This window comes from Calypte anna, chromosome 2, assembly GCF_003957555.1.
Source record: "Calypte anna isolate BGI_N300 chromosome 2, bCalAnn1_v1.p, whole genome shotgun sequence".
Classification (NCBI taxonomy): domain Eukaryota; kingdom Metazoa; phylum Chordata; class Aves; order Apodiformes; family Trochilidae; genus Calypte; species Calypte anna.
This window is the reverse complement of record NC_044245.1, coordinates 130371441-130385322: the sequence shown is the minus strand read 5'-3', so window position 1 is coordinate 130385322 and position 13882 is coordinate 130371441. Positions and strand designations below refer to the sequence as shown.

Sequence of the window (13882 nt, the reverse complement as noted above, 5' to 3'; positions counted from 1 at the left end):
TCTATGAGCAACAGAACTGTGTGATTTTAGACTTGGAGAAGTGAGGAAAATAACAAACCTGTTATCTTACTTTACCCTAGAATTTATATTTGTTAAGTTCTTTTTCTTCTCCAAGAGCATGTGCTAACCAGTGCCAACTAATATATGGATGTAGCTGGGTTATTTAATCAGATTTCACAAAATGTCTCTGTGGTTTTTCTTTTCCCAGTGCTGAAAAAAGTGGCAGACTTTGAACTTCCTTATGTGAGTCTTTAGAGCATGAAAGAGTTGCACTGTAAGCTTGGGATCAGAAAGTGGTGAGCAAGAAACTTAAGAGAAACTACCACGATGCATGACAACTGCTATAAAGAGAAAAAGAAATCCCTTGAAGAACTTAGTTACAAACTCTTCAAGCCTCAGCAGCTTGACTGGTTTTCTCTGGGGCCAATTTGGTATTGAAATTGACTGGTTTCTGAGGTCTTGTGTGTTTTAAATTTTCTCACTGTAATATTCCTGAAGGGCCTTTAGTGCAGCCAGATATTCAGTCCTCTCTCTTTCAGAATCTAGAGAGGTCCTTTGTAGCTGTGACCACAAATGGGAATGTACCTGTAAACAATATAGATGAGAACTTTGAGTTCTGAATTACAAGCTGCAACTTTGGGCAGAGGCAGATTACTTTTTATCTAAAGTGATCATTTCTGTGTACTAATACACAAAATGCCTGAGGACATAGCTTGTGCATTTCTTTTGGTAAGTGGTCTGGTTTAAGCAGCAGAGCACTTTTACCTTTCATTTGCTCACACCTTGGGCTCCTCCTCAGCTGTGCTGGTAGAACTGTGACTGCATGGACAAGCATGGCAAGTTGAACTGGTGAGCTAACCTGGCCTAAAAATAAGTTGCTGGCCATTTTTTTTTTTATTTATTTGTTTTTGCTGGCCTATTTTTGGCCTGGGTCAGTTCCCCTATCTTGTTGGTTGTGCAGCAAACAGTTATGTGTAAGGATAAACCCTGGGTGTAGGGAGCCTGGTCCTGAGGGTGCAGTCAGGCAGTAGAGCTGGGAGGATCTAGTGGCTCACTGCAGGACTTGGGGTCCTGTCTGCTTCTCTCTACAATGAAACTGATCAAAGGGAATAGATCTTTGCATGCCTAGGGAGTTAGATCAGCTGCACCAGGTGAATGCTAGAACAAGGATCATAGTTGGGAGCAGAAGAGGAAGATCAGACCATACATCTTACTGGAAGTGAGAGGTTGATTATCTTGAAGCCACGCAGAAATTTGTTGTTTGATGCTTGTAACATGTCTGGTTTAAATCTCCTGGATTAGGCCTTGGGGTCTACAAAGCTTTCTCTTTTTCCCTATGTGTGCCTTACAAACTGGTGAACAAAGCAAGCTAATGAAAGCACTGTGTGGTACTAAGCCGTGACAAAGTGACTGTCTGAGTAGATGTTTCCCCATGTAGCCATGCTTCAAAGCAGAGGTAGGAAATGGCAGTCCTCTCTGGGAAAAGGAGGGAAGTTTTAGTTCTAAATTGTAACTTAAGTTTGCCACTAAAATCAAAGTGGAGAGACTGCAGGACTTGACTGTAGTTTGTTTCCAGTCTGCTATAAATGTGGGTAGTGTGCACTTGAAGGCTACAACTGATTATTTTGTTGTTTGTGTTTTGTTTTGTTTTTCTGGTAAATAATGGGATCTTTCAGGGTTGTGGTCTCATGTTTATCTGAAAAACCAAAATGCCATATTTAGAAGCATATCTTCATACTTATCTTCTTCCCTTGGCATGGAAAAGGTACATGGATCCTTCTCTTGATACACTGCTGATGGGTTGTGGAGCTTCACTGAATTTGCTATATAGGCAGGTAAACTGAAAGGTCTTTAGAATTCTAGAAGTTAACTTTCCCCTATAAATTTCACCTTTTATACAAACTACTCAAATATTTGTAAGTGGTTCCTGATTAACACTGCTCTGTTGTGCTTTCCTAAGTGCTGGGTACAGCTGTTGTTGATCACATTAGGTTTTGTTGTTTGTTTCTTTGTTTGTTCACCTCACCCCAAACTCATGTAGCAGAGATTCTAACTCATGTTTTGGGCTTGGGAAAAGTGTTGCACAAAAAAGGAGCCATTTAGGTGTACATCCACTCTACTTTCAAGTGTATATATCTGTATCTATATGTAGGCACTCTGCCATGATAGGACAGCATTGGAATTCTGAACCTGTAGGTATGTTGAGTTTTATTGGCTTTGGAAACTATTAAAATTATTAATTCGGGAGGAAAGAACATTGTAAAGTGATCTTGTCCCAAAATAAAAGGCCTTGTTTAAAAATAAAGATTTCTGTGCGTATGTGTTTGAGTGTTTGTATGTGAAAGGAAATACATCTTTGCTGACTCTTTTTTGCTATTCTTAAAAATTCTTTTAAGGCAGTTCAGGAAGTTAAGAGGAATTGGGTTAAACCAACTGAAGGGCAGATGCAGGAACTTAAATTTCTTCAGAAAAATGAAAACAAAGCAAAGGTAAAATGGTATTTTATAAACAATATAAACAGATCAAAGGATTATTTTTCTGAGGTATTGATACTAGTGACTGTGACTTCCAAACCATTATGGTTTTGTGGAGTGGTTTGAGGTAAAGACCCACATCTTCCACCTGGTCGGATACTGAGCCACCAAATAGAAAGAGAGGTTCCTATCTCTGCTAGCATGTTAAAATATCCCCAAAAGAATTACTTGCATCCCAAGGGACAGCAAGCTTTTGGCTGTGAATCCTAGTCTTTTATATTTGCTAAATTAAGGTGCAAAGGTGCATATAGTTCAGGAAATCATATGGAACCTGAGAAAACCAGGAAGGCTGTTCTCTCTCTTACTGGTTAGTTTTATCTCCTCCCATCACCACATCTGATAAGCACCCAAAAGACCATCTATCCAGTGGGGGGGAAAAAAAAATCAAGTTTCTAAGTCTGGGCTGTGAATCCTATTTTCTGAATCAAGCACTGACATATTTTGGTGAATCTGTGGCCTCCTAGGAGGAAAGAGTATCAGCAATCTGAAAGATATGCCTCATAGCCTCTCCCCTTCTCTCTTCCCTCCCTCTCTCTCCCCCATTACTAGATTTCAGTTGCATTTACAGCAAAACACTTAAATTCTGTCTTTTTGGTGCAGTTCCTGGAGCTGATTAGAGAAGTGCAGTTCTATGGATACGTGTGGCTTGATCCCTGCACTTGTGACTATGCAGAAGAGTGCTGTTCAGCTGACATCTGTGTTGGCAATAATGAGATTAACTGCTGCATAAAACTGCCTACTAACCAAACCAAAGAAGTCAGCTTTAAAATCGACAGGTTAAGAAGTTGGCAGGTTACTTTTCTTGTAAGTACTTGATGAACTTTGTATCTGCATTAACTTTCTTTGTGTCAAAATCAAGGCTGTCAGGAAATGGCAAGTCTGGGAGGAAGGAGGAGGTTTATTTTAAATCCCTCTCACCTGCCTATATTCTCCTCTAAACTTATCCTGAAAATTCTTGCCTTGGTAGTTTTTACAGCACTCAATCATTTCTCCTTACTCTGTTTTCTCCTTTCCCTGGCATTCCATGTCATACTTTACCTGCCCCTTTCCTTTCCTGTTGGAGGTAGAGTTGGCAGAGAGCTTTTTGTGGGAGGAAATAAAACTGCTGTAGCCAGCTCTGTGCTTGTTAAAGACTCCTCCACAGTGTCTCCCACTCACTCTCTCCCCCAGGAGAAGTGTTCTAGTACAGATTGTCAGTTGTTTTATTTACATACTGTATAAAATTAACATGATTGACTAATTCTGATTCATAGCTGAACACCTTAATACTATTTTTAGCTGTTTCTTCTGTTAATTGGTGCTTGTTGGATTTTGTGGGTGTGTGATGGTGTTTCTTTCCTTAGGGTGCTACAAAGCATGGTGAAGAAGACACATTGGAGCTCAGATTTGAGTACAATGATTCAGGCACATGACAGTGGATAACTTTGTACACAAAACAGGTTAGTTTTCATTCCTTTTAAGAAAGGAGCAGAGTAAAATGTAATCTTACAGCCATAAGGAAGCTTCAAAAGTGTTCAGTCCATCTCTGTCAGAGTGCATCAGCTATGCTCTCAAGCAGATTAGCCAAGGGACAGAGTTATCTGGGCAAAACCACTTAAGTTTCTAGCATAAGAGAAAAAAATTTTTGGCTGTTGTTGTTGAAATGTCTAGCACTTGGCAGGAAGCCTGGGATGGAGTGTGGAGAGATGTCATTTATTTTACTGTACTAGGGGTCGGCCTCGAGTCTCTCCTGGAGCTTTCTGCCAGAGGCTCCATGAAGGACCGTCACCTCCATCTCTGGTGTAAAGAACATTTTTGATGTCTGGCCCTGTTCGAATTGGTCCAAGGGCCATTGCCTGCACAATCTCCCGTTTAATACCCTCAAAAGCAGCTTGTTGTTCTGAGCCCCATTTAAAGTCGTTCTTCTTCCGAGTAACCTCATAGAGAGGTTTCACAATCTGATTATAAAGAGGAATATGCATTCTCCAGAAACCAACAGTTCCTAAAAAGGACTGTGTTTCCTTTTTGGTAGTTGGTGGGGCCATAGCTGTTATTTTGTTAATCACGTCCATTGGGATGTGGCGAGGTCCATCTTGCCACTTAACTCCCAGAAACTGTATCTCTTGTGCAGGTCCCTTAACCTTGCTCCTTTTAATAGCAAAACCAGCCTCTAGGAGGATTTCAATTATCTTCTTACCTTTCTCGTAGACTTCCTTTGCTGTGTCACCCCACACAATGATGTCATCGATGTACTGTAGATGTTCTGGAGCTCCACCCTTTTCCAAGGTGTCATGGATCAGTCCATGGCAGATGGTAGGACTGTGTTTCCACCCCTGGGGCAGTCGATTCCAGGTGTACTGGACACCTCTCCAGGTGAAGGCAAACTGTGCTCTGCATTCTGGTGCTATAGGAATAGCAAAAAATGCATTAGCAATGTCAATAGTAGCATACCACCTGGCTGCCTTTGACTCCAGCTCATACTGAAGTTCTAGTATGTCCGGCACAGCAGCACTTAGTGGTGGTGTAACCTCATTCAGGGCATGATAGTCCACTGTCAGCCTCCACTCTCCATTAGGCTTTTTCACTGGCCATACAGGACTGTTGAAGGGTGAATGAGTCTTGCTGATCACTCCTTGGCTCTCTAGTTGCCGGATCAGCTTGTGAATGGGGACCACAGCATCTCTGTTGACACGATACTGTCTACGGTGCACTACTGAAGTAGCAGTTGGCAGCCGCTGGTTTGTGGTTCTCAGCTATCCCACTACAAAGGATTTATCTGAAAGGCCAAACAAAGTATGCAGCCATTCTGCATTCTCAGTCTTAATAGCTGCAGTACCAAAGGACCAGCGGTACCCTTTTGGGTCCTCGAAATCACCTCCCTTGAGGTAGTCTATGCCAAGGATGCACGGAGCATCTGGACCAGTCACTATTGGGTGTTTATGCCACTTTATTCCAGTGAGGCTCACATCAGCCTTCACAATAGTCAGTTCTTTAGATCCCCCCGTCACTCCAGAAATAGTGACGGAGTCTGTGCCTTTCTGATTCGATGGCATTAGGGTGCACTGCGCACCAGTGTCCACCAAGGCTTTATACTTTTGTGGCTCTAATGTGCCAGGCCATCGAATCCACACAATCCAATAGATTCGGTTGTCCCTCTCCTCCACCTGGCTGGAGGCAGGGCACCTCTAAGCTTGAGCACATACAGCATTGTCAGTATGTGCATTACTGGAGCTTGCATCCCCAGTACTCACACCTGATGTGCATGGATCTTGAGTCACCAGCATTTTTGGGTTGGGTAACTCTACACTGGACACTTGAGCAGCCATCTTTTTAGAAGGACCTCCTTTTGCCTTCGGCTTACTTATCAACTCAATCACTCGGTCCTGTAGGGCAGCAGTAGGTTTTTTGTCCCACTTTTTCATGTCCTCCCCACATTCACACAGGATTACCCATAGGGTACCTCTTACTGATTTCTGTTTCTCTCGATTCTGTCTCATAGGAGGGCGTCTCCTCTTAATGGCTGCAATGGGGCGTCCTCCGTCTGTCTGAGGAGAAAGGGGTGAATGCCATTCCTCAGATGCTCTCTTGATAGCTGAGACCAAGGCCCGACAAGGGGCTATGACAGCATCTTCACACTCTCATACAGTTTTAATCACATCACCCACAGTTGTATCTATCTCTGCAGGAACCCATAGCATTACTGATAGTGTATGATTAAAAGGTGGTGGTGCAGCATGCACAAACCTTTGCATCATAGGTTTAGGGCATGGTACGTGATAGGGATCTTCAATGTCATCATTATTATAGATCACGTCTCGCACAGCCAATTCTTCGAGATACCTGATAGCTTTTCCAAGTCTGCGTGCTTTGATCTGTGGGCAGTCTATCTCCTCTTTATAGGGATATCTCTCCTTTACAGCTGACAAGAGTCGTTTCCACAGGCTGGTAGTTCCAGCCTTTTCCCCAAATGCCCGATCAATACCTGCATCTTTGGCCAGGGATCCCAACTGCCTGGCTTCCTTCTGAGTTAATGTTATGGTAGCAGCCCCCTCATTCCAGCATCGGAGTAACCAAGAGAGAAGTGGTTCACCTGAAAAATGGCTGAAATCTTTTCTCAGAGTACGCAAGTCTCTCATGGAATAGAGCTGAGCAGATTCTGAGTCTGAGTCCTCATCTGATTCTGCTCTAGCTGCTCTACCTGGTCTGGGAGGAGAGCCATTATCCTCTATTTCCTCTATCACCTGGTCATCTTGTTCAGAGTTGGAAGGGTTAAGGCTCGCTTCTGATTTCCATTGTTTTCCTTTTCTCCTAGTTACAGGGTCAACAAGTAACTGTGTGGGCTGAGGGGGAGAGGCTGTAGTATCTGCAGCAGTAGCAGCAGCAGGGCTTGCTTTCTGAGCAGCAGCACTGTCTGTGGGAGTAGAGACAGCAACTGGAGCTGTAGCCGATACGCTGGCAATGCTCGCCGGCCTTATCTGAGTTGTGCCCTTGCGTGAGGGGGGGCGAGAAGCGGCTGCAGAGGCAGGAGTGGGGGTGCTCTCTGTACGAGGTGTGCTCGTTCCCCTAGTTGTAATTGTCTTATTCCTCACCAACATATGATAGCACATGAAAATATTCACAGACACCTGAACAACGATGCCTACAAGAATCAGGAGGTTCAAAACTATAACAATCATAATGCCATTTTGACTAGAATCCATTGAACTCAGCCCAAGAGTGGTGTATTTCCTCAAAAGCAGGCTGAAAATGTAATTACCAACAAAGTTCTTAATCCTTCTATGAAACACCACTACACCATGCACGATGATATACACCAGTATTGAGGACGATATTGCAATGATTGTTCTTAAGCAACTCTTACGAAGAACAAACCACAAAGCAACAGCAATCCCAGCTGCAAAAAGACAGATTGCATACCCTAAATACCAAAGGTACGGCACAATTGGTTTAATCTCCAACCCTGTGAAATTTCCAAAGAACAAGGTCTGATTCCAGCTCAGGAAAGCCATTCTTTCACTGGAGTTGGAATTCAAACTGTTCAGGCAATTTAGTCAAAATTTAAACTGGACTCGAGCCAATTAGCTCGAGCCCCACGTTGGGCGCCAATAAATCTGTCACGGTTTAACACTGGCCCGGCGATTAAACCGAATAACAGACGGTCTCTATTAATCTCTCTCTCCTTGATAGGGAAAGGAGAGAGAATAAGGGAGAGAGACTTATGGGTTGGAAACTAAACTACACAACTTTAATAAAACAGTAATGATAAATAGGTAAAATTACTAAATATATACAAATATACAGGAAAATGGATACCACATTCCTCCCCCCTCTCCCCCAATAACTCTCACGTCACCACCGAGGCTGCAGGGCAGCACTGGGAAAGTCCAGGCTGGACTCCTGGAGTCGGCAGCAGTCGGGAACCGGAGGCAGGAACACACAGATATGGGCTGGCACGGATCAGGAGCACAGGCAAACGAACGGACGGGATCCTTCCAGGATGCCGGGTGAAGGAAGGGAAGCAGGAAATCAGGAAAAGATCTGGCTCGGCCCTCGTGATGCCTCAAATTTATACTGAGTGTGACGTATATGGGATGGAATACTCTGTTTGGTTAATTCTGGCATCTATCTTGTCTGTTCCTCCCCAAAGGAGGGCTCAGGTGGGACCTCTGTATCCTCCTGGATGGTAAAATGTTTTCCTCAGAGCTGAGCAGTGTCCTTGGCTCTGCACACCAGTCTCTAGCAGTAACTATAAACATCAAGTGTTATCAAACCCAGAAACACACACTGTCTGAGAAACTTGCTGTTAATTTCAGCAGTGCAACTACTTACAAGAGACTTAGCTAAAAGTAAAAGTACAAAACAGAAAATCACCTTTATCCTGGCCCAAACCAGGACAAGTAAGTATCCAAAGTCATTAACAGTCAGACTTGCTATGGTCAAGGGCTCCCATTTTCTTCATATATAAATATAATCCATATTAATACAAGTTAATGGTGGGTATAAATATGTGATATCAAAAGTATTTTTTTTTACATATCAGGCATTTTTTAAAGAGAAAGGTACCCAGGAATTCTGGCATCTGTCTGTGGTTTTGCTGCCTAGTAAATAAGCCAGGCTCTGCAGTTCTAAAGACAGTACCAGCCTCAGTTTGGGTTTGGAGTTCCTATAAAAAGTATAGAGCCTGCTATTCAAGTAAACTGTCCCTCTTGTTTCTGGGACCTACCCAGCAGCAGACAGGATTTTTCAAGCAAAATCAAAATGCTTAATATCTCACACATTATTTCTGAATTCTGGGGTGATGTGGTTCCCACAGCTATTTAGTACGTGTTAATTTCCTGTCATGATTAAGTTTTATGAGAACATGAGCTATAGCAGTAAACTTTCTAGTGTCTTAGCTGTTGGGAGTACAAAAAAATGGCCTATAATTACCTCCAGTAATTCTCCTGTGAAATCTATTAGGCTTGTGTTTGATGTAGTAACTTGATCAGAAAACTTGCATCCTACTTTTCTCAGAAGTGTGAGGAAGAGCTAAATGTGTTAATCTGTGGAAGAAATAAGGGTTTTATCCAAAAGAAAATGGGAAGACTAAATGATTTGGAGCTTAGTCAGAGAAGACTCCTCCCTGTGTCACTGATCTTGTAGGATATTTTGTCTTTGTTTCATCTCTGTGCTTGATGGTCCTCTTGAGATTATGCCTCCTCTGGAGAGTAAGTAAGGTGCATCTCCAGGGTGCAATTCGGACCTTAACTTGGGCTGCATCATCCCAAGGAGTTGTACATGCTCATCAGACAGCATAAAAAACTAAGAACAACTCCATTTCTCTCTGAGATGTCTCTGCTTGATACCTGGTATGTGGGATGATCTGTACTGCTCTGTTCATAATAGATGCGCAAGATGCAAACAGTTGTAGTCAACTTGTGTACCCACCAGGCCTTTGACTTTTCAGCAGTGCTGAGGGCCTGTGAATTCCAGCTTCATTTGTTGAAGTGTTTTTGATGCTGATAGTGCCACATTTGATTAACCTCACTTAGCACTTGGTGTAACTTGGCAGCATTTAAGGTATGACCCACAGACAACTGGAGAGAACAACTTGCCTCACAAAACCAGTCAAAAGTTCTTGTTCTGTGCTCTGAGCAGTGCCATGAGGGTCAGTCATGCTGAGGCCTGTAAGCAACTGCAAGCTATTTTGGTGCACTGGGAGGATGCTAAGTACAGAGTAAGCCAACTGAATTGGGGAAGTAATAGTCTAGTATTTAGGGATTCTAATTTTCTGGTAAGGAGGAATGGAAGAGTCAAGCACATATGTTAATAGAAGAAAACAATGTTCTGTGGTTTATCCTATTTAGGCCTTTGTGCTCAGTAACTGCTTGAAGAAAATTATATCAGAACAGGTGATGAAGGCAGCCAAAGAAGGCCAAGAAATGGTAAAGATGTGTGTGTCAGTATCTGAATTTGTATTTAAAAGAAATAAGTTCTAATATCATTCTTCCAAATGGGCTGAGACAAGTCCTGATAAGGAAGAGGGTCTTGCATGTTCCAACATTTCAGTACAAAATTGACTAAAAAGTACATATTTGTGTAGTTTTACTGAAATAATACACTGAATGCTAAAGATTATTTATAATCACAGCTTTAATGATTTGTTTTTCATTCTCTCTCCTTGACTTCAGTTTTGCTGCATATGATAAAGGATATCTATGGCACAGTTTTTGAATGTTCTGAACTATCCTGTTTTATCCATTTCTGGCTGTCACTTTTTTACCACTTGTTCCATCTGCTGCAATGTTAGGCCAATTTGAGACCTGTGACATTCACTCTGAGAAACTTTTTTGTTATAAATAGAAGTGCTAATAAAATAAAAATCTGATTTGTAGCTAAAATATTTCTGCTGTCTTCTGTGTAGGCTTTTAAGGATGAAATATGTTTAGATACTTGTTATTTTTAAAAAATGCTTTCCAGCATTAATAATGCCTTTGAACCTTGTGAGATGTAAAGATTTTGAATGTCTACTAGCTGAAAACTATAGAAGAGAAAAAAGGAACGTGGTTGATCTTTTAGTCCCATACAGATTATAGTGAGCAATGAGGCAATGAGGCAATTTCATAGCTTCAAATTACAAAAGATTCAAAAGAAACCAGGCCAATTTTAATCTTGAAAGATTTTTATCTCTCTCATTCTAAGTTTATTTGTAATGGAATGATAATAAACCTTTAGTTATGAACATTAATTACTTAACTGTTCAGCTGATGATAGTAATAAGTGTGGACTAAAACAGAATCATGAGAGAAGGGTAAACAAACCAATTATTTTCCTATACTGCTTTTTCTAGATTTAATTGAATGTTAATTAACTTGTATTTTGTTAGCATAACTGAGGGTGGGGGAGCACATTTAAGTTTATTGTAAGTTTAATTTTTTCAGTCTATTTAGGAGATTCAGATGTCCAAATCCATGAAAAACAGTAAGAAATCCACTATCCAAAAAAGCAGGTTAGTGAGTGAGATCATCTCCAGATGCAAATACAGTGTGTATTGCTTTCTAGTGGTGGGTAGCCCAACCTCTGTCTTTCTGTCTGTGGAGACTTCTAATAAATTTAATGGTAACTTCTTTGGGTAGGAAAAGGAGTTGAACTTTGAACTCAAGAAACATGTCTGAATACAAATTGTATTTTAGCTTGATGGGTTTAATGACAACTTGCTTAATTTTATTTGCTTTTTGCAAATGTTTCTGAATGAGACATTTGAGGTTTACAGCCAGCCAGAATATATGCAGAGCTCATGTGTGATGTCCACATACAGCTGCTGATGTGCTTTACAGCCCTGGACTTGGTTCTCCCCTGGGATAGTTTCCCTATAGTTGGGAGTTGTACCCATGTGGAAAATTTGTCATGTTATATATCCATACATTTATGTTCCTATCATGTCAAAGGTATTCTTTTAAGATCATTTGCTGAAATCAGTATTCATAGCTACTAGTTCCTGAATAGCTAAATAATGTTCCTTTTCCAACTAATTTGTTGAATGTGAGATAATAAAGAAATGGAAAGGTAACGATGTATGGTGAATTAAAAGCAAAACCTCTATTACAGTCTGTGATTGGCCAAAGGGAAAATATTTCTAAAAGAGAAAAAATCTAGTCTGAAATCAGAAAAAAAAATGTTGCTTCAGAAACAGCATTAAACCAATCACTAACAGGTCTTCAACAAGCAAATCAATTAACCTGTGTGGTGGGTTTTCTTCCCCCTTTTTTCTTAAGTGCTTTGTACTAAGAAAATTACATCTAGTAATTAGAACAGACTTGTTAAAGCAAGTGAAGGAATGTTGCTGTGTTAAAGACAACAGTGTGTCATGCTGTTCCTCATGTTATGTAGGAAGCATGCACCAAGCTGTGTTGTTAGACAATTCATGTGAAGTCCTAACCCTGCTTAGCTAACTTCTAAATGCTGATTGTGATAGTAAAGTTCTTAAGACTTCTGTTTCCTATTCCATATTTCCCTTTGAAAGACACTTGAAAAGTTTTAAAAATGTATCTTTTCTCATCCTCATTTGAAAAAGTGGGGTTTGAGTTGGGTCTTTATAATTTTGCTGTTAGTATGCCCAAGAGTTTTACAAGTCTTTGCTCTGAGTTAGTGGAAAGCTTAACTGCTGTCCAGAGACTTAAAACTTACTTGAAATATTTTCTGCTGAATCATGAGTAGAAAAACTTAACTTTGCTTAACTTTACAACCCTGTAGCAGTATACTGCTACTAATAGATGAACATAATGCCCTGGAAATTCCTGTTTGGATAGATGATTTAGTGCAGCAGTAATTTTTAGTAGGAAAACCAAGAACAATTGTATGAATTCAGATAATTATGAAATAAGTATGCAATAGGTAGACTTTCTAGAAAGTGAGGCTGTTCTATAGAATGTGCCTGCATGTAGGCAATTTTGCTGTGGTGTCTTTTAGAAATCTTGAGGAAAAAACCTCCCAAACTTCTACAGAGATAATTATGCAAAATTTGGTTCCAGTTTCACAATGCTTTTATGTCAGCTATTGCAGCACAGTTGACATAGTTTTGTGAGAGATACTTTTAGTAGGGTTTTTCAGGAAACTTTACATGTATATCAAAAAACATTGCAATAGACAGAAGAAAAATCTGTCAGATTTTCCTAGTACAACAGAAAGCTGCAGATACATTCCAGGTAAGGGTATAAATTGCCTGCTTGTACCTTGGGTGCTGACGGTTCACCTGCTTATTTCTGCTGGGTGATGTGGTGTTAGGAAGTTCAAAGCAGTACATGGCACCCTTTAGGAAAAGTAGAGTTAAAAGTATCATTTATGGAGGTGCCATCATTAAAGCTGAGAATGTGTGATTGTTTCAGAAGGCCTAGTAGGTAGTTAAAGTACCTGTATAATATGACCTATAATGCCAAGCAACAGTGATGTTGGCACATCTGGAACTGCCATTCAATCTGCACCACATTTACTAATTTGCAATAAACCTTAAGAGCAGAAATAACTGCTTTTGTGTCCTGGTCCAGCAGGGAAAAAAATCTATTGTATCTGAAATACCAATATAGAAATTAACTGCTGTACCTGGACAGGATCATGTGAGATTTTCTAGCTTATGTTTGTATCTATAAATATTGAAATGCATATACACCTAACTGTTTGTTTGTTTCTCTGCAGGTAGTTCATTCAGGTTTCATATCAAGGAAAAAAATTTTGGTTAGGCCAAGTGAAGAGGACTGTGTATTTGAGAAAATAAGAGAAGAGGACCTGTGATAATTTATTTCAAATACTGTCTTTCAAAATGAATTTTGGGGGAATAATAAACCTATTGGTGAAAACTTGAATTATAGGGGCAAAAAATAATAAAAATCTTCAGTGTAATTTCTTGCCTTTGCAGTGTTCTTCATAGTATTTACAGCTTCAGTGAGACAGTTTGAATGGGTGCATTCTATCTTGCATGTGTTTTTGTGGCATTGTACTCCCAAAACTTAAATTGTCAGGGCAGAAAGGAGGGAGTTAATTAGAAATGGCGCTACCATGTTAGTGGAGTGAAAAAGTATTACAACTGTTTCTGATGTTTCTTTGAGTATTGGTGTAATGAGTGTGATGGCTGAACAGGCCATTGCCACCTAGACACTGGCTGGATCATGGTTCCTGTGGTTGTTCCTCTCCCCAGGATCATTCTTTTCAAGAAAAGACTTGTGTGGTGTCTTTATTGACCTCTTGAGATACCACCAGTGCTAATCCAAACCCTGCCACACTTTGGACAGTAAAGACACTGTTGTGCTCTCTGGCACAGCAATGGGGAGAGCTCTCGGTTGTGTCTGTGTTAACTGCACCAGAAATTGAGCTGGTTTATACTGATGGCACTGGGG

The 13882-nt window shown here is 40.7% G+C and overlaps 1 protein-coding gene across 1 annotated transcript in view; it reads left to right on the top strand.

Annotated features, from left to right (window-relative positions):
- SNX31 (sorting nexin 31) overlaps positions 1-13280 on the top strand; it is a 30521-nt gene extending 17241 nt beyond the window's left edge. Inside the window, 8 exon segments of the mRNA XM_030444702.1 lie at positions 209-296; positions 1766-1835; positions 2397-2489; positions 3135-3338; positions 3878-3973; positions 9860-9937; positions 10943-11005; positions 13185-13280. Of these exon segments, the coding sequence (XP_030300562.1) occupies positions 209-296; positions 1766-1835; positions 2397-2489; positions 3135-3338; positions 3878-3973; positions 9860-9937; positions 10943-11005; positions 13185-13280 (788 nt within the window).
- Positions 13281-13882: the final 602 nt, after the last annotated feature.